This window comes from Tyto alba, unplaced genomic scaffold, assembly GCF_018691265.1.
Source record: "Tyto alba isolate M040663 unplaced genomic scaffold, T.alba_DEE_v4.0 Super-Scaffold_2, whole genome shotgun sequence".
In the NCBI taxonomy this organism is placed as follows: Eukaryota; Metazoa; Chordata; class Aves; order Strigiformes; family Tytonidae; genus Tyto; species Tyto alba.
This window is the reverse complement of record NW_024881282.1, coordinates 30,170,012-30,191,832: the sequence shown is the minus strand read 5'-3', so window position 1 is coordinate 30,191,832 and position 21,821 is coordinate 30,170,012. Positions and strand designations below refer to the sequence as shown.

General features: G+C 39.8%; 1 protein-coding gene across 2 annotated transcripts in view; it reads right to left on the bottom strand.

Annotated features, from left to right (window-relative positions):
- Window positions 1-21,821, bottom strand: part of RFX4 (regulatory factor X4) — a 100,524-nt gene that overhangs the window by 62,714 nt on the left and 15,989 nt on the right. The window contains exons 2-4 of one of the 2 annotated variants that reach the window (XM_042793385.1): window positions 18,186-18,272; window positions 10,626-10,686; window positions 4,609-4,732 (exon numbers count right to left, since the gene is read on the bottom strand). In XM_042793385.1, coding sequence (XP_042649319.1) covers window positions 4,609-4,732; window positions 10,626-10,686; window positions 18,186-18,272 — 272 coding nt within the window. Of the gene's footprint in view, window positions 1-4,608; window positions 4,733-9,718; window positions 9,803-10,625; window positions 10,687-18,185; window positions 18,273-21,821 lie in introns of those variants that run through there. The other variant, XM_033004443.2, reaches the window with a different exon arrangement.

Below are 21,821 nucleotides of genomic sequence, written 5' to 3'. Positions count from 1 at the left end.
GGAGTTGTGAGAAGAACACTTCAGGAGGATGCAAAAGAGGTTGCACCATGAGAAACTAAGTGTTCTGTATGAGAGATACAGCAGGGTCTGGGAGGTGAGAGCACTGCACAGTATATTTAAAGCAATGAACTGAGGACATGGAGGACAGGGGAAACCACTGCAGAGGAGGAAGATTACGTCTTCGAGGGGCTTGATTAAGAAAATAAGGTTCATACAGGGTCACGAAAGAAACAAGAACAAAAATCAGTGTTGCAAATAAAAACGAAATAGGCCTGCCATCCCAGCTGAACAGCTGGGTGACGTGCTACAGCTAGGAGAGAACTAACAAGCCTTACAGCACCCATCCGTATGCAATAGCTACTGAAGGGCTTGGAAATGGTCAAAACATTCCTGCTTTTTATTTGATTCAGTGGAGGCCCCAATTCAGAATGATTTGTCTTTTGCAACTAAATCCTCTGAGATCAATTAGTCAGAGTTTTCATCCACCACCATTCCTAGCTCAGTGTGTTAATTATCACTGGCATTTTATGTTAGTATACTGCTCAGAAAAAAAAAACATATACCGGGGCTCAGCCTTCCCTACTGCAGGCAGCAGCAGAACCTCCAGTTGGAAACACCTTAAACTGCTCTCCAAGTCCACAGGGTCCTGGAAGCAGAGCCCAAGGAATTTGCAGCACAGGGCTGAGGGGCACAAGGCTGCCGTCTTTTTTAAGTGACCGCAGCAACAGGGCTTTCACTCTTCTGCCTGAAGACTAATTCACAGTCTAAACATGTTCACTGTGAGAAAGCTTTTTCTCAAATGCAACATTTTATTGTTAATAACTCAGTGACACACCTGCCCTTCCTCACTAATTCTCTGTCTTCTCACTGGTTGCATAGAACATTTTTACTTATTCTGCTTCACTTTTGGGTGAAATCATGATCTTATTGAATATAACGTGCGTTGCTGCTTGCAGTAAGATCAGAAGTTTAACACTGGAGTCTCCGCTTGTGGTTGCTGAGCTGTAACCAGTGAATACAGGGCCCTCCTTAGTCACCGTTTAGTTAAAGTATATGGGTAAAAGAGTGCTTGGTCCTGTCTTTTGCAGGCAAGAAAAAGTTCTGTAATGACAGTCTAGGTAGCATAGCTATTTGCAGATTGGCAAACAGTAGTATGGACAAGACTGCTTGTAATTTTCACATATTAATTGGGTGAGTAAAGCACTAAAATCTTGGTTAACGTATTAAAGCTACAGCTCTCTGTCATATAAGAATATATCACATTAATAACCATATTAGAGTCTTCCTTATTTTATATGTACTTCATGTGGTTTAGGAATATAGGTTTCTTTTTTAAAGGTGTTAAATTATACAGTAATTCTGTTCTTTCCTCTTCTTGTTACTTCTGTTGCTATTAGCCTGGTTTCTTCAGGAAACACTCTATGAGATATTACCATCTCTCTGTTAATCTCTCCACTCCTGAGACCAAATTTTGCGTCATTAATCCAATACTACCAGATTCCTCTAGTCCAGTCCATCACCTAAAAGTTTATCAAAAAGCACTGGCTGGTTAATGGGGAGAGCATATTGATGTTAAGGCTGAGGATGAGACAGGGAAGAAAGCTTGGGCTTTAGCTGAGCCATTTGGCACTGCCTGACTGGGCAACCATGAGTATGAGGCAACTGGTCAATACTTCCACTGCTCTGAACCAGCCACCCCATGTGCTGCTTCTTCTTGCCCAGCTGTCAGCATGGGGGGAGGAGAGAAAAAGAGAGGCAGATATACAGTCATGAGGGAATCTAAAAATAACATAGAAAGAAGGTGTACCAGATGTGTAAGAAAACAAAAGCAAGACCTTGATGTAGTGCGTGGGACCTGGAAATAACTGAACATACTGCAGGGAAATATGGAGATATTATATAAGATTTAGGTAAGGGTATGGATTTAGAAAACATAAGAGATGGTAGGAAACAAGATCCATTAGTTCAGCTGTTCATGAACAACTTGCCTGTTCTCCCTGCCATGATCTCTTGTGGATATATTTGACTTACATCAGGCTTAAGAAGTACGCATGGGCTGAAATGCTGTCTACAAAACCCTAATCTGGAAAGATCACTTTCAGGCAAATTTCACGTCTCCAGTGATATCTTTAAAAGCGGGATCAACACTCTTACGTTAATTGAGATGTAACTGATTGTGTAACAATACATTAGGATGTTACTTATTACAGATTGCTTTAATGTGCTGAACTCTACGTCTCCTTCTAAAAACTACCAGTCTGTTAAGGAAAAAGCCTAAATGTTTAACATTGCCCACAGAGCTAAAGTTCAAAGATGAATCATAAATTCAATGTGGTCTATTGAAAGGCGAACTGTCTACAATTTCACAGAACAACTAACTCCTTTCTCTGGAGGAGATGACAGCTGCAGGGCTCTTGATGATTCCCAATGAGGACAAACATGTCTGGGGTCTCTGTTTCAGCAGCTAAGTGCGGAACCCCCCAAATAGCACCTGTTTCACCACACTGCCTCCAAAGCATTTATGCAACACACATTGCCAACACAGTATTTAAGTCACATGATAACAACTCTGTCGGCTAAAACTTCATCCATGTACCTGCTCCCAAGGACAAGCTGACTACAAACTATTGACTGAATGAAGTGGGTGTCTGCCTTGCAGATCTTCATGACTGTGCATTTTCTTAGCAATAATAGGTTGGAAAGAATCACTGGGGTCTGCTCCGGGTTCTGTAAATGTAGAAGCCTGTTTCACTTCAGTATTTGTGCCAGTGTTCGTGGACACACCTGTGCAGAAGGCTCAGTTTCCATATCCAAAAGTAACTGCCACATGAAGCACTAGTTTGAAACAGTATTAAGACAATTCTGTATGGCCTCCTGTCCACAAAAATGGAAACCAAATTTCATGCATCACTGCTTCAGAACTTTATTGCAACTAGGTGGAAAACACTTGGATCACAGCACATAAAAACCACATTGGAATGCCATGATTTTTGGATAGAAGACACTGTACCTGTCCTGCTAGGTCAAGGTTCTCCTACCAATGAACAAGAGTGTGTATGAGGGGTGGGGGAGAAGGAGGATGGAGTAATATACAGTGTAAAAAGGCTGCCTCATACTGAAAACTGGTGAAGTCCCTGGTAAATTTATGTTCTGATGAAATAACGTCAGAGGATTTACACCTTGCAATTCACAGAATTTTTAGCAGCAGCAGCAAAAGTAGCATAGCATTGTGTAAATGTTACCCATGTTCCAAATGTGTTAGACTGCATGAAATCTGTTTCTTGTTCTCACTATTCCTAAATTACATGTTGCCACTATACTTACCACTTGGTAGCAATAATATGTACAACAACCAATTTCATTCACACTTATGCAGTGTATTGAAACAGAAACATAACACAGAATCAAGTGAGCTGTGCAGGTCTTTAAGGCACATAGTAATGTTACAACATGGTACATTTTACTTGCCTTGCTAAACTACCTACATAAAGATGGACTATAGCAAATGACACCTCATTAAATACGTTCTTCTCCTTCACCTACTCTTTACACAGACACTCACCCTAGGAACATTCTTCCTCCTTTGAATACCCAACACTTCTATAGAACACATGTTCCAAACATTGGAAGAGAATAGCTTGCAAGACAATTGGCTTTGGATTCATGCTTGCAAGCATTTCAAAAACAGTGTCAAACTCTACACTTTGTTTTTTTTCACAGTCTACAAGTTTTAAAGGCCTGTGACACATTCTACAGTAAAATTTCAGTTTTAAATAAAAAATTAAAAATATAAAAATATCATCCTATTTTGCACTGAGAGGAAAACGTCACCTGACCAGCAAATCCAAAATACAAACTTTATGTAACATCCCAGCCAGCCATTAACATCTGCTAGTGGTGTATAGCATAACAGCTTTACTGCTCACATCTGGACGATGCACAGCTGCCTCTGTGCTAAGAGTATGTCTCCACTGTGAGTCTGGAGTTAACTTCAGTGGCTCTTACTAGACCTGGACTGGAAGGTGGAAGCACAAGGAATCACAGTACAAAGAAAACTTAGCAGCCTGTAACTGCAGTGCCACACAAATGCTGTTAGATGCTTTCTGGACTTTCACATCTGGAGGCATCGTACTCCAGCATGTGAATTTGCCAGTGTGGGCTGATATCATCAGTTCAGGGATCTCCATATCATGCTTACAAGAATGGCATATACAGGGTCCAGAATTAAATGATTGATATATTATCCTTCTATTTTTAAAAAAATATGTATTTGTTAAAGCAGTGCAGGTCACAATGCAGATGTGTTTACACTGGCTTGTATTCAACTTCCCGGCTGCCAGTATTGTATACCATGTCACTGTCAGCTAGGCTGGGGACTGAAGTCACCAAAAAATTTAGTGCATTCTGGAACTTAGTCATGATTAGAAATTATTCCAACCATCAAAATACTTAAAATGTTAGCCTTTGTCCAGTAATTTGAATACATAAAGAGAGTCCATTCACATACCTCCCTCCCTAATGGTAAATGATGATTTAATTATTTTCAATAATCCAAACTCACCTGAACCAGGCAAGAGCTCAAGGCATCACACTGCTGCTTAAACTTACCTTCCCAAAACTGGCAGCATTAACAGGTTGCGTGTCATTTTTCTCACAGAAGTCCAAGTAATGCATGTAGAGAGCACTTCGAGGAATGCAGACACCTTCTGCAATCTCATAGTTCTCCTCCAGCCTTAAAAAGCAAATATCAAACAGAGAGAACTGCAATTATGTTGGATGTCCTGTATGGTAAACAGTGTGCAAAGCTGCATCTTTAAGACCAAACATTCCCGCTTCTGCCTGTCTACTAAATTTGCTCTGCTTTGTTCCTGAGCGCTCCTTCCAATTCAGTTCCATAACACTTGCTTCATTTGGCTCACACTTGCTATCAAAAACACAGGCTGTGAGTTCTCAGGCAAGTAGATTAGCACAAAGGTATACTGGGTTTTGACCATGCTCCAAAGTGCCATTTTTAGGAAAAAATATACTAGTAATCTGTTATACCCTAAAAGTATCCTGCAGTAAACAAATATATGTACAAGTAGGAAACAACAAACATTCTCTCATTATTGACAGGACAGGTCACCTTTGGTTCATTATACTCTTTCCAATCCTGTCCAGCAGCAAAAATCCTTACCTTGAGGAGGAAGATGTGACTAAGTTATTTGCAAATACTCAAGACTGTGCACAAAATCACACCTGTATATTTTCTTGCTATTGCTGATGGACAAAGTGAAAAAAAGAGTCCATGATCTGAATACAATGCTGAATAAAATCATGAAATAACATCCTCTTCTGCCTTGTGGAGACTATTATTACTCACTTATACATGCAAACACACAACTATAAAATAGTAAATTATGCATTAAATATATGAATAGGCATATGCTTCATCTTTAAAATCTCAGACTGGGCTCATTATAAATCTACAGATTAGAATAAACATTCCTTTGAAATTACAATTTTATGATTGCTGACCCAACAAAGTTCAAGAGGTATTTATATACACGCTTAACTTTAAAACATAATTAATCTTGTAATCCATGGTGTCACTCACTCATGTGCATATAGTTACATCTGTGTTTTTTCTGCCTTGCTGACTAGAAGGAGGCAGGTGAAATTTCCTCTTAAACATATTAGAAAATGAATGCATTTTCTCAAAAAACTCAAATTTTACAGTAAACACCCCCCCGTCATTTGATGGATGTAGATCACCTTCCACATATCTAGTTTGTCTCCTTCGTTGACTTTTTCAGGACCTCCCTACCTTCCATTTCAGTTATCGTGATCATTTGTGACTGCAAACTATTTTAATAAGATATCCGGCTAGATGAATGGAATCGGTTTGTATGGGCAACATCTATTCTTCCTTGGTTTCTACAGAAATATCATCACGGCATCTTTCCTCAAATTCATAGTGCTTTAACAAAAACTCCTTTCAAAACCTGGAGAGTTCGTTGTATACTATAGCTGCTAATTGGAATGTCAGCTTCTGTGACCAAGACAGGACAGAAAGAAAAGCAGTTAATTATTTCTGTTCATATCTGATGAATTTTTCTCTCTTTCTCCTCTCTTTCACAGAGAGTCATTAGTCTGCCACTGAACAATGCTCCATTATACCTGAACTTTTTTTTTTAATGATCAAAACGCCATCTTGCTCCACTTCTTTTATCTTCCTGTCTTTTATTTAACAACTTTATCATATTTTGAATTCAGCTTCATTCTACAGTATTGTAGAAAGATAATGAACTCAATCTTCTACCTAACAAATCACTATCAGAAATAATATATATATAACATTTTAAATGTCCTAATAAAGCCACGTGAAATCCAGTAGTTCACAATGAGACCTTCTGTACCACTAGAGTATAGCAATAAACCCCCTAATCCTTCCACAGGAATGACCAATTCATCTGTCCCTATTACTGTTTCCCTCTTTATACACTTACATACTCCTAGATTAAACAAGACTATTCTGTAGCAGAGTCAGGTCCGTACTGTTGTTACAGACTTGTTTTTAGATATGAAGGCAACAGAACAACTGTGATGTTAACCATTGCTGATCACATAAAGGTTTCTAGAAAAGATTAATTTTGATGCATTATAACAATTTCTGAAAAACTACTGATCTGGGGAGAATCCATTACCTAGCAATGCTTTTCCTTCCTCTTTTCTACTTCTTTTTAAGAATGTTGCAGAAAAATAGAATAGTTTTGTTGACTTTAGCTTCACAATACTGTTATTATTCGGTGTACCTACACTGTAAGCCACCAAACTGCATGGAATTAGGCTGTCCATGCTTTCAATAATTCTGTGTTTGGAGAAGTAGGCACACCACCACCACCACCCCCCCCCAAACTAAGGTGAAATAAAGTTGCACACTTACAATTTGGTCGACCAGTTCACCAATTAAATAATCATGAACAATTTAGAGCCAAGTGTTTATCAAACTCTAGCTTTACAGATAATAAAAAACACAGGACCATGGGATAAGCACAGGATACTAGGTATTGGTATATTCATGCCTTAACAGTTAAATTCAAGCTCACGTAGTTTCCCCAGTTATGATGTATTTGGCAGTAATGCTATATTTACTGGGCCTTTCACTTCATTTTGTGTCATCAATGGACACAAAACAAAAACTTCATTCCTGTTTCCAGGAAAAGAATATTGAGCCAGACTGACAGTCATCCGGACATGCTTCTTGGCATCTTCAGCTACTTCTTCCTCCTCCTCGTTTGTAGCGTTCAATGTACTTCGCCTTTGGAGAGGCATAAGCATTAAGGATAGATCCCTGTGGGACTGATGTTCACTCTTTTCAACAAGATGCCAGACAAGGAATAACTAAGAAGGGTGACAGCAATATGAACCATGTGACACAATTTACAAGTTTCCCTTAAGTATTGCTTCACTTTCCCTACTACTTTCCTCCTCTTCTTTTTCCTTGCTATTGACATTTCCTCTGTTTCTGTTCTCCAACACTCTCCTGGCCTCCATGAGCTGTAAAAGACAGTAGCGTCCAGCACTAAAAATGCGACCAGTTTTAACTTGGCAGAAACCAGATGCTGCAGACACTCATGGTCCTTCCATTTGCCAGAACAAGGCAAGTTCGGTACTTCACCCTGAAATCTGGTCAATAATTTACTCCACCACTTCCATCACTTGAATCTGCACTAAAGATTCCTGTAAGAGGGTAGGACACATGCTCCCCCAAGGCCTATTCAGGTGAATTTAGTCTTTTGTCTTTCTTGTTTGTGCAAAAACTTGGTCAGGAGCCTGAGAAGGCAAAACTGTCAAACATGCAAAAGTAAACCTACAGGAAGCACTCAGTACAGCATGTCTACAGTGCTGACCACAACAGTTTACTGACCCATGGGTTGCTAGGTGCTACCACGGTACAAATAACCTGATGCTAACAGGTCTGGTTTTCCAGAAGAGTGGAAACGCAACAATATCACACAAAGCAAGCTTACTACTTTAGCGCTTTGACCACAACTTTCAAGCTTGTAATTTTATTTACTGTCTCAAACCCAGTAGCAGAGTTTCTCCAGGAAATACCAATTCAAAGCTGCAGTACATAAGCTGAAAAGCATATGGAAACCACCAGAAAATTCTTCTATGGTATGGTTACTAAGCTGGGAAACTTTTACTTACAGGTCCACTAATAAATGAGCCAATCGTATGATTCAGTTTGACACCAGCTAAAGAAATTAAACTTGAAAACTTCATTGCTTCCTGTTCCCTCATGTATTTTGGGGGAGGAAAATCAAATGGAGGAAATTGCAGATGCTCCAAAAGTCTCAAAAGGGAGAATGTCTCACCCACCTAAACATGTACGAAAAATAACACAACAGACAGGTAGTAAGCCAGTACACTAGCAAGGGGGAAGGGAAGATGATGTAAGCAGCCCTTTCAGAATCAAAATTCTAGGATTCTATTGCAAACACTGCTGAATGAGCATTAGTGTGCACACTGCATTCCAGCAGGGCTCAATATCCCAGGAGTTTAGGGATTTACTAACCTTTATGACTGAGGAAGCTTGAAAGTATTTGGCAAAAGATTGTTTACAGTATTTGCATGTTCTCTGTTGGGAACAGTATTGCTGGCATGTTCTAATTAACTCTGACTTCTTGGGTACTGTGTTATTTGCTCCTGTGGAAAAGACTCTTAACTGACTCTACTGCAAAATAAACACTATTCTGAATTTGGGACTGGTAGGCCCTGTGCCTGCTATTTTATTTTAGCTAGATAGGTCTGTGTTATCCTGTTTGAACTGTGTTGAAGTTGTGTGTGTGAAAAATAATAAAATACCTCTATGACATTTCACTATTATTTTAATAATTTTCTGTCCGTAGTCACTCCCTGTCCTTATTTGCTATTCTTGAGCTTCTGAAAAACAGCACTTATGTGATACAAATAGGTACAAAGAAGCAATAGTTCAGAACTAAATTCCTTTATCTATATTTGCACATCTCATTATTTGCACTGGAAGTGTCTGCAAGTTTCTGCAAGGCAGAACACTGAATACTTGCAGCAACCTGTTCTAAATCAACCCACAGACCTTAGAGTTTTTAAATCTAAAATTTAACTGATCAGCTTTAGAAAGCAAATATAGATTAAATAATCCAAATCTCTTTACGCATATTCCACATAATCACAGAATTTCACAGGAGAAAAAGTAAAAATACATTGAATTAATTATTCTTTGCTGTTTGTTCAGTTAGATCTCCCAAGAGACTGACAGAAACAGAAAAATAATTTTGCTAACATTTTGCTAAAAACCCCACATTTTTTGCCAATAATCTTATTTTTTTCATCCAGAAAACTATGAGGAATACTTCCAGGTGAAGTAAAGGCCTTCCTTTAAAAGACTTAGAACAAGCTAAGGAGTATGGGTTTTCAGATAAGCATGCTCTGAGGCTTCTCTGTAACAAAGCTCTGTTCTGCCAGATACAAGGAACCTTCTGAAAGATGCTTTATGACTTAAAATATTAAGAATGCTAAACCAGAATTAAAAAACTAAATTAAGGGAAAAGTCAACAAAAGTCTAAGAGAGAACCTACAGAGAGGTATGTCAGAACTATATGTAACATTACAGAACATGCAGCCTAAAATACTGCTGTAATTCACAGTGAACAGCACTTGTTCATTTTTCATAGCACAGAAGATTGCTCACTACCTGCCAACCGATGCCCAGCCTGTTCCCGGCTAGCGACTCCAGGGGAGGGAAATCCTGAAACCACAATCCCTGAAGAGAGAAGGCAGCTTTCTGGCCAACCTTCATCTATATACTGAGCATGACGTTATATGATATAGAATATTCCATTGGCCAGTTTGAGTCTGTTGCTCTTGCTGTGCTCCCTCCCAGCTTCTTGTGCACCTGCACACTAGCAGGACACGGGAAGTTGAAAAGTCCTTGATTTCTTAGCAACAACTGAAAATATCAGTGTATTATCAACATTCTTCTCATACCAAATCCCCTACTGAATCCAAAACACAGTTCTAGCTACTAAGAATGAAAATTAACTCTATCCCAGCTGAAACCAGCACACCAACTCACCAACTTTTCTCTCCCCATCCTCTCCTTTTCTCTTCCTAATTACCCTTTCTTTTTACCCTTCACTAAATTTTTAAGGAGATTTTGACAAATAAATCAAACGTCAAACTCTCTTCTTCTCTTGTCTTCTACATTAAATTACAGACATCTCAGTAAAACAGTCAGTAAAGGTGGGCTTCATCATACACTGAAATGAATGTGATTCTTGAAAAAAAATCTCAGTACTAATTTTATTTTTGAAATAAATACAACAATGATGACAAACCATAAATCATCAGCTGGCAAACGAACATGTCAAGTAGGTCTTCTAAGCTATATCAGAGGTTTCCTGTGTTCAAACAAATCCCATAAGAGTACGACATTCACTGAGAAAAGCTGTACAGGAGACTAATGAGCAGATTAAACACATACAGTAAAAGTATCTTTAGAACTGTATAAGATGTCCGAGACCTCTACTCACTTCAGCTGAAAAAAGTGTAAGAAAAAAACACTAATGAGATTTCTTGATTTTTTTAAAAAGGCATCTTACCATTGCAGTGTAGCTGGAGTTGAGTGTGGTTTCGATGCTCTATTATTTTCTTTTTCCTCATCTGTTAAGAAACAGAAAAATATTGTGTGATTTCAGTGGGAACTGCTCAGGCATTTATGAACTGGTAAGGAATTATCTCATAAAAAAAAAAAAATGTTCTCAAGTGCCAAAGCTTTCTCAAACTATTGGCTAAACTGTGAAAATTAAATAATGATGCTCCCTAAGCTAGCATCTGTAGATATTGCTTAAGGCAATAAACCTTGCAAACATCACTGATAGCAGGAGCAGAGTGGTGCGTAGGAATAATGACATTGAAAAGGATATATTTATATGAAAAAAAAGGCAACTCTTAGAACTCTAGCAGCACGTCAAAACACAAAAACATTTTCATCTGCTTCAAGAGAACAGTTGCCTTTCCCAAGTTTTATATTAGAAAAGACATGTAACCTAATGGGGTTTGTCCACTGCTATGATCCTAACATATGATATATACTAGATGTTTATAAATTTACAAATATTAATTCTGAACAAAAAAAATTTAAATTAAAAACATTCTATAATACACTTTATTCCTTTTCAGATAATTTTTCTGTTAGTATTCCTCATTAACTGTTTGCAGGGTAATTCTCTGATTTGCTGATTTTCCAAAAATTTGAATAAAAGATGAGTAAAGAAAAAGATAATTAAATACAACTCTTAAAATATTGGATTCTTCCTAGTTCACATTAGTTCTTTTGAAACAATTTAAAAGTATGTATAGAATAATTCCTATTAAATTGATTTGCGAAGCATATAAAACATTACTAGGTGAAAGCTGAAGCACAATCAGCATCTCCAGAAGGGTATTATTTGGGAAACTCTGTTGTATTAAACACAGTTTGATATTTTAACAACTTTGCCCCTGATGAGAGCATGAAGTGTAAAAGGCTTTGATACCTAAACAAGGTAAACCATTGTGTCTATACACCATGCTGCAATTAACTTTTAGATGTTATTTAAGTGAGCCTTTTGGATGCTGGATCTTAAGGGAGCCGGGCTATCTCCACTGAACAGTGAGAGGCCTTTTGTGCAGTCCCGAGAACTGACACACACAAATAAAACCCCACTTTGGAAAGCGCTGTCTTCAACCCTCACACCACAGTATTTCTTCCATCACATATAGGGCAAGTTGTGTTAACTGAACATCCTTTATTCTGCAAGGTCGGTCCCCTGGATGTCAGGAAAATCCAGATTTACAGTTACCGGCAGACACTTCGAGCAGCCCCTCTTCTATATCTGCATGACAATAGGCCTCTAATTATTGGACCGCACACTCCTTCCTTGCCTTTCAGGGGCCCGCTTTTATTCAGCGCATAGGACCAACATACACATTTCAAATCACTTTTAAATTGTGTTTTACATTTGTTTTTCCTAAACAAATGGTCAGCATGTAACAAACTTTCGACACACAGAGCTTGAATGCCGAGCGGCCATGGCTGCCGCAGGCTGCTGACGCTCAACAACAGCCCCTGGCTTTGCCAGCAGCAGGACAAATGTCTTCTCCATAGTGGGAGGTAGAGCCGTGCAGTACAGATTTAAACCCCTGGGGTGGATAAAATAGTCAGGGCTGTCCCCTCTCACAACACCAACCGTTTTTCCATTCTTAGCCTTAACTGACAGCACAGACACCCTAAGAAGAGCTCAACTGGCTCCAGCCTTCCCTGGGGAGAGGCCTGGGGAGGAGGGAGCAGCCATGTCTGTCCCCCTTCTGTGGTGGGAAGAGCCTTCTGGGTTGAATTTCACTATTTTCCAAGCGACAGGGGACAAGGGAGCCTGGTTCAGAGATACAAGAGCACCTGCTGGGAGGGCAAGTGAGCCCTGGCATGGAAGGCCCCTTGGTCGCCATGAAGGGGCTAGAGGCAGGTGGCCTGATCAGAGCCCAGTCCAGTCCTGCATTCTGTTGTGTCTTCCCGGCTGCCCTGGACAGGGAAAAAATAGTCAGCAGGGCTGGGAGGGATGCACAGGAGTTATGGCAGCTCCCCAGGCTTGGGGCACAGGGGCAACCGCCTTCGCCCACAGGCATGCTGGCCTGGCCTGCCAAGGCGCTGTGGGTGCCCAGCAGCCAGTGGCCTCCCAAATGTAAGTGCTGCAGGGGGTAAAGCACTGGCTGGGAGTGGGGAGAGGGAGCTTTTCCCCTGCTTTAGTAATGAAAATTACGGCTGGCAGACGTGTGGGGTGCGCAGGCCTCGCTAGCAGGGACCCACAACACAGGGCACCGCAGGACCTCTTCACTGACCGGAGGGATTCAGGCCTTTGCTGCTGCGGGGAGGGAGACACCACAGCGAGGTAGAACCACCAAAGCTGTTGCCTTTAGGTATCAGCAGCACGTGGGAGCCCAGTCCTCCTTCTGTGCCCCCAGTCTCCTTGTTCACATTAAGGTTATTGCTTCCCAGGTGAAAGTCATCCATTTTCTTAATCAGTATTTTCTATGTCAGTGTCAAAGCCTACCCTCCACCGGTTTAAGTTTAGTATACAGCTGGTTTCTACCTTACTGGAAATTGCTAGAGAGATACAAATTGGAAAGGCTGAAAGCCACTAATCTAAATAACCCCCAAGGTGCAGAAATCCTAAACTTCTCCCTGTGAAACCAAGAGGTACTACTTCCCCCCTCTCCTGGAATAAACCTTTGTATTATCGTTCTTGATTTTAGGGGACTAATATGCAGAGGTCCATTATTAGATAAATTTTACCTCTGCTAACTAGACTTAATTCTCCCCTGGATATGTGGCACTCTATCAGACATCAAGCCAGTATTGAAATTGCACAATATTAGAGTCTCTACATGTCCTCCATCCCTTCTCCAGCTGTTTTTCACTCACTTTAAGAGTGAGCACTTGTGAGCAGATGCTTTACATAACGTGCCCTCAGACACACTATGAGCCAACCATACTTAGCTCCTCCCATGTAAGGATTTGTTTTAACAACAAAAGTTAACAATAAGATCATAAACTGCAATTTAAATCTCCCTCCTCTGGTATCTCTGCTTCATGGGAATCCTTCTTCAAGACTCTTCAGCATTGTTCACTAACTGTCCCTTAAAACCAAGAAGGAGTATGATGGACTTTGAGCTTACTAAAAAAATTCTTTAAGCACCATTTTCCACCAAAATATTACCCATTGAACAACTGGATTTTCAATGAAAACATTTTTCACAGAGTTAGTACTTGTCTCCCCTCAAATCAAGTCTCCGAGTCTCTGTAGAAGAAAACAAAACTTTTTGGGTTTTGCCAGTGGAACAGCTGTCAGCCAGAATGTTTCTCATTTTCACCAGGTGTTGGTTAAAATACTTATTTTCAGAAAACTTTCACTTTTTTATTAAATAGATGGAGAGAATTGCACATGACATAGGAATAGAGGGGACCTAGAAATAAAAACTTTCAGTATTACATATATGATCACTTTATTCTACCTTGTATAGTTTAACAACATAATCTCATCAGATAACTGATGAGCAGAAAATAATAAATAACCCTATTTCTTATATTTTTAGTTGGTAGCAGGGCACTTAACAGCTTCCCTATTGAGCAGGGATTGCTTTGTGTAACTCTTGACTTAGATCTGATCCCTGATCTGTCAGTAGAGCATGAAAGAGGTAAGGAATGCTGGTTTTCCCTTACTTTTTGGCCTGTCATTATCAGTCCCCATCAGAACAACACTGTAGATTAAAATGAACCCGTACCTTTTAAAATTAAATATTTTTAAAATCCAATCTATTTTGTAAAGAAAGGAAATAAAGACACTGAAAAGCAGTCTTGTTTTGAGGCACTGTCAAAGAACAGAGCTGACAACTCTTCTGTGAAAAATGCAAAAGGACTTGACATCATGAGGAAAAACCCTGCTCCTGATGCACAATTGCAGGTGTTCACACCCATGGCAGCTGCATATCACCTCAGGGAGAAATCCACTTCTGAGGAGCAGATCTCACTCCACTTCCAGCAGGAGGACTACTAACTCCAAGGTATCTGGTTAGGTGAAAAAATCAGTACTCACCCCAAGCTTAAAGCAGGTAATAGCTTAGACAGTTGCAAGTAAAACTCTCAGCACAGAAGAGGCCTTCAAAGATATTAAAAACTGGGATCTATCAGTCTACTAGAAAAATAGTATTTCTTGGCTCCCAGAGATATCAGAGAAACTTTTTCTTCCCAAACTCCATGGAAGTTTCTTTGCTAACAGCTCTGTCTTTCTCCTTTCAAATTTCTGTTCCAAAGCCAGCAGAGTAGGGTTCTGTTTGTACCTTCTGCATATGTTTGTTGCTTTTCCCGAACTCCCAGTAGTATCCTCTAATTTCTGCTGTCTGATTGTAAGTACAGCTTGAGGGATTCCTTGCTGTTTGGAGTAAGTAATTAAGAAAATAGGAGCTATGCTCACAACCTCTTAAAGCATGCTGCCTTAAACACAGTAAGTGGAACAACCCGAAGTGAAGACCCTGCATTAGTACACTTTCTTTTAATATAATTATATTAGCCTGTCATAACTAAAGTGGAGTTGAAGCTCTGCTCCCCACTTAGGAGATAATAGAAGAGTCTTGTACTTTCCAGTCCTGCCTGCATGTGTCTCAAAACCACTAAGGAGCTAACAAGTTATTAGTAGCTTTATATGGATAAAATCCTTCCCTTAGGTTCAGGTAGCTCTGCACCTTTCAGAAGAATAGCCTATTCCTCTGTAGCCCCTGCAGTCCTAGAATTTTCATATTAGAGTGTAAAAGCTGTGTTTTGGGAGAAACCATAAAAGGTTCCAAGAGGGTAACAACCACACCAAGAAGCACTGAGACCATGGGAATCCACAGCTATGAGTCATTGCTTCCCTTCACAATGTAATGCAGGTTCAAGAGCCCTCGAGGTGTCAGCAAAGGAACCCTGTGGCCTGAAGTATGGCTCTGTAGCATACTTCAACTGTAGAAAAGTAGACCAGCAAAAATATTAATCTTATCCTAAAACCCTACGAACTCTAAGAACATCCAGGAAAAAATAGTCACAAGAGAAAGCATGATACTAAGAACATTATCAAGGTCCAAATTCACATAGTCTTCACTGGATGCAAGGCCAAAAAAAAAAAAAGCAAACCAACACCAAAACCACATTTTCTCTGGTAGAGCCCAGCCAACAGCTACCTAATGTATTTAGAGACAAAAAACTAGTCAAGAGAAAGATGGATGATGCCTTTTTTTGGCTGCAGATGCAAACTGAAGCTCCATTGACAACAGCAATTTGACCACCATTCTGAAGAATTCAAATAGGGTTACACAGGTTTTCTCAAAACATTTTGCCTCCTGCTGTTTGTAAATCTGTGACAAAGACTGGTAATTTCTTAGTGTGTGAGCACTGTTAGAGAAACGTTAGAAAGAACTCAAGGGCTGGAAAGGAGCACATAATACAATGATTTCTAAGGTAAAACTTCTAGTTTGTTCTGGATTTCACATACTATTGGTCTTCTTGCTGCTGGGCTAGTGGCTTATTTTTCTTTCCTAGTCCTTCCTTTTCACCATTTCCCCTCCCCCTCACCTCCCAAAACAAGGATGACTTTTCAGGTGGATTAATTCTCTTAGCTGCACTGCAGAAACGCTGGTATTAGTGAACAGGAAGCATCTGGAAGAACTGGCTATTGAGAAGGAAGCTAGATGAAATCAACCCTCACTCTTATTTGTGTTTCCATTCAATACTGTGACAATGTCTCTGCACACAAATTGTGGGATGAATTCATTTATATATTTGTTTTATCAGTTCTAAATTTGCTGCCTTTCATTATCATCACTTGCCACTTAACTCCAGTACCAGAAAACAGGATGAACAACTGTCCTATCTTCTCAGTGCCATTGTCTAAGCCACCCAGGTCCACTTCTTACCATCCCTGGTATGTGGAAGTCCTCTCATGCTCGCATTTAAACAAGAAGCACATATAACAAACTACCACTAGTTTTGCTATAACTTACTTAGGGTAATAGATCAAGAGCAGAACACAAAAGGAGACTTATAATTACGATTGTTTAAATTTTTTAATACAGCTTGTGATGCTAAATAATTACCTTGACAATACTGTCTTGAACTGTGAGTCTAAGAAAAATCTCACTAAAGTCAATATGGTTGAATCTTGAATTCAGATCCTATTGAGAGTCTGAAGTCACATCTCATTCATTACAGGTTGTTTCCGTCACTTTCTCAGTAGCAACAGAGTGAAATTAATTTTGTAAGTCTCAGGTTCTCGTAAAATGCAAATTAACAAGCAGATGTTTTTGTTTTCAACTGCAATTCACAACAATTTTATTTTTAGAGAAAATAATTTCTAATTCCTTAATTTAAAAGCAAAACAAAACAAAACAAAACAAATCTACTACCAAACCTGTCCAAGTTTTATTGTCTGTCTTTAAGGATTCTTGTCCACTGTTCTTACTTTGAGAGTCATGAATAAATATCATGTTTGTAACACTTCCTTTCTCCTTCAGAAGAGATATTGCCTTAAAAGAGATCCCTGGATGAATAACAGTAGGTCCCCAATACAGCAAAATACAACAAGGTCTGTGATCCAATAAAACACTGTGCTACAAGGCATGCAATTTTACTATGACATCAAAATAAAGCAGTTTTCTTAAAATGCAAAAAAAAAAAAAAAAGTAAAAGGGACATTTAGCAATTAAGTTATTAAAAATACATTTTATAAACTTATGGGCTTGAATATTATAAAAGTACGAGTCCTTCTAAATTAAAGAATTCTCTGTGTGTTAATATCTTGTAACATGAACTAACATATGAAGTCCAGAGAGGAACACTAATGTGAAGTATTTTGCTTTAGGAAAATTAGTAGAATAGAAATTGCATAAACAGAGAAAATTAAATGGGAAACTAAAAGCTGTCTTACAATTTTAAAAAGAAACAATTAGGTTATTTTTAAGGTATCTTGGGGTCTTTTTAGTTACTTGCCGTTAAAAATCAAGATTTAGAATTACTGTAACTAGAAGAGATAAGAAAAACCAGCTACTTTAAAATCAGCTAGATTTATAATTGTTTCCTCTCTATGACTAGAGAAGAAGCAATAGCATGAGCTATTACGCTATTTTTTAATCTGATGATTGCTTAATTCTTAAAAGAAAAATTTTATATGTATGATTTGACATAATAGTATTGGAAAACAGCACAATTTTTCCCGTATTTCAACCACATGTTGTTCACCAGTGAAAAGCAAAACAGATGGTTTTACTCATGAGCGAATACTATCAGCACATTTTAGAGGTGATCCAACCTTTATTTAGTGACACTCAAATTCTTCTGGTTGTTTTAACTAATAGATAGTATTACTTCCTTTTAAATATTGTAAAATAGCAAATAAAAACACAACAAAAACCAACCCACAAAAAAAAACAAACCAAACCAAACTAAACTAAAAACCAAAACTATTGGATGTGTCAAGTGAGTTGACTCTTCAAGCTACAGAGTACTAAAAATATCAGCAAGATGTAGCAAATTATATAGAAGGAAATTAGCACTTGGACACATTCACACTGGTTTGAAGGAATGACAGGTTACTTACTTTCATCGTTAGAAACATTCCCCAGAGAGGTGTGACTGGAATAACGTTTGTTTTCACTTTCATTGAGACATCGTTCAATCCAACTCTCTGCAAAACAACAAAGATGCCCTTTTTTTGTGTTTGTCTTTGCATAAGAAATAAAACTTCCAACATATAAAACTAAGTTTTCAACTGATGGTGTTCTGTAGCATTTCTATTAAAACATGCTTAGTCTGAAGTTATTCAGCAAGAAAATCCTTTCTTGCTTTCAAACTTAACTGTTGCTTTTTAGTTTCATGTTTTGTCTGTTTTTAAATGACAGAGGCTGACACACTTCCATTCACATAACAAAACTCCTCAGGAGATTCTCTCCCCTCCTCATCACATGATATATTAAAAAAAAAAAAAAAAAAAAGTGGGCAGCCGAAACGCATACATTGCATTCATTTCTTAGTCTCGCAAAGACTTACGTACTCCAGCATTTCCACTAGTTTTGAAAGGACTCTTCATGTGTGAAAAATCAATCATTTATGTGAATTTTTGGTACAGCAGGGATCAACCTGTGCTTCCTGAAGTCCAGTCCTATGATCCCATTCACCCTGGAGGAGACCCAAACCCTACTGAGATCTTTTCCATGCTGGTACGAGTCCAACTGAGCTACTCGAACCTTTGTCACTCCACGGTGGATACTCAACCACTCCTGTCCTCCCTCCTTCTCACTTTCTATTTCTTCCCACCGGTCAGACAACTTACAGCATTACATTGATTTGACTCTGCTGATCCTCTTTCTGGAAGCTGTAACATACATCCCCTGATGACTTCAGAGAATGCACCAGGCTCAGCAGAGTTTGCTGTTACAGGTCTTCAGTGCAAAAGTTGCACCTTCCTAGGTGTTTCCTTGGACAAACTATGAAATACAAATCCTTGAGTTTGACTGGATTCCCTAGATATTGCTACAATAAACTGTCTTCCCTCGTGAGATAATTTTCAAGGGCACGCCTGTGGGCAGATAGGAACTTACACTCAGAGAGCTCTCTGTGGTCAAAGCAAGAAAAAGAAGGGATAGGTGGGAAGGCTGCAAGGTAACCCAAGTTATGGCAGGCCAAAACCCCACCGAGCAAAGAGATGCACAAGATATAAGGGGAAACGGGCCTTGCCAGAGCCAGAAACACCTTCAAAGACACAGAAATGGCTGTGGATTCCTCCCAACAAGCCACCCCCCTGACACATCAGGCTACCTGCGCAGCGCAGGCACCAGCCTGCCAGCCAGAGGGACCCAGCACAGCAGCAGGCCTGAAGGGAAAGCAGAAGCCCAGTGTCACGAGAAAGCTGCCCATCTGGTTTATATCAGGTAAAAGCTGGTACGACTTCATTTCAGCACTAGATGCCAGTAAACAGATGTATGAATAGTCATGGCCAAACATATCCTGCAGAAGAAATGCTTTTTAAACCCAGGCAGCTGCACAAACTTGTGCACATTCCTCTCTACACGCAGTCTCCACTGCCACACAAACAAAAGGGCAATGGCATTTGTGTAGGACTTCAGAAAGGGTCTGCTGAGAGCCCTTCAGAGTTGATTTCCAGGCTCTGCCACAAGACTCCAGGTACTGTTGCTTTGCACTTCTGGCTTTCAGGCAGCATAAGAGGGGTTGTGGCAGCTCCAGGCCTTTCCCTTCCCTCTGCCTGTTTTCCCACATATTCACAGCAGGAACATGCTGTGGTGCTGCCTTCATCAGTACAAGCATGTCCCTCTGTGCGTCCTCCTCATTCGCCATCAAACTGCCCTGTGCCCAAAAGGAGCCTCATGACCATGCTGCCTCTTCCCTACATCCTGCTCCTTTGATGTACTTCTCTGAAAATCAGCAGAAATAACTCTTGTCATCAATTGATTTTTCAGGATATTTCTTCTCCCATCAAATTCAACATGGCCTTGTATAAAAAGCACTTTAAGGTTGCTGACACTGCAGCTTAAAACTTGCCAACAAGGCCTATGCTGTCTAATCAGCTCCTGCTCGGTTATTAACCCACAAGCCTATGGCGGCTCTAACTTTGAGGCTTTCCCTTCTCATGCTGCTCAGCTGCATCGGGAGGGGGTGTATCACCTCCTCATCTAAAGGCAAACACAATGATATGGCTGCTTCGTGCCAGATTTCTTTTACTGCCCTAAACCTGAGCTAACTAACAGCATCTCTCCTCTCCCATTTCAGCACTGTGAGCTGGGAGACGGGAGCTTGGATCCTCACAGATCACTACAAAGTGAAGAGAAACTTGCTGCTGAGGGCAACATCAGAGAGAGGTGCAAGAAGCCTTGAGAAAGATTACCCTTCCTCCTCCTCCTCCTTTCAGTGCACAGCCATGGCTGTACATAATTCCCTTGGCTCTGAGCCCAGCTGCAGGGAGTAAAAGCAAAGGCGGCTGCCATTAGCGCCAAGGGGAGACCGATGCCCAGCTCTGCCCTTTCTTTTCCTCCCGGCACCAAGAGCTGGGAAGCTGGGATGCATCCTCTTCCCTCGGCAGCAGGGAACTGGCAGCAGCCATCTTTAGTCACGTTCCCTGCCTAAGTAGTAGGAAAAAAAACTTTTTAGGTGTTACTCGGTAACAATTTTCACCATCCTTGTTCACATACTGTTTCTGATAATTGCGCATATATCACTTTTTCACTGGTAAAACAGGCAGTTTATGCTGCAAGATATAAAGTCTCTGGAGTAGGGCACAGTTACTGTTTAATTATGTGCTGCAGCTCCTTTGGTCCTGAATCACCCTGGTTCAACTCGCTGCAGCCTGAGTCTGGCTTTGTCTTTGTGGCCTTGCATTTAAATAGCTGATAGAAATTCTTCAAGCCTGAAAAGATACATGACCTGTCTGGCAGCAAAGAATGAAGAAAACTAACTCTTTTGAGCAAAAATGTCAGGGATTTTATTGCAAATTTGTCAAATTATTTGGCAGATGACAAAATGTGACAAAACCAACTAGCTATTTAAAGGCCGTATTATCTCATAAACCCAGTGATGTAAGTATAAGTAAATAAGTATTCTAAATAAATACCTTCATTTAATAAGTAGATATTTTTTACTGTTTGTATAAAGAAAAAAGTTTTTTCAAATCTTTTAACTCCCAATACTACTAATAATGCCTTCATGTATTAAAAGAAAGTACGACCACAGTTTTGCTGAAATTTAAAATATTCCCTTCAGGATCCTGCAGATCCCAGATATGGTAGCACCTGCCTAAAATAAAGAGGCGGAGCAAACAAAAAGTCAAAACTAAGTCTGACTTTTAGAAGTTCTTTCAGAGTAAATACTGTTAGACCTTGCCCCAGTGTAACGAACGCACTAGGTAGAGCCCTGCACACATCGAATGCTCTTGCCCTCCCGCCACGTGGGTGCACAGCCAGACCTGAAAACAGTGATGAATTGCCAACACAACGTGTAGAAAACACAAATCTCTAGTGGGAAGTGCTTGTGAGAGCAAAAGAAAATACATCCTGTCTCAAACAGGACGTATTTTTACTCGCTGCATTTTCAGTGTATCAAGTCTTCAGGCATTTCCTCTCCCTGCTCCCAAGGACTCCTTCCCACTCTGAGCCCCAGCATGTTGTACCCTCCGTTGTACCAGCACAGTCGTTTGAGCAAGGATCAGCACTAGCCAAAAAACATA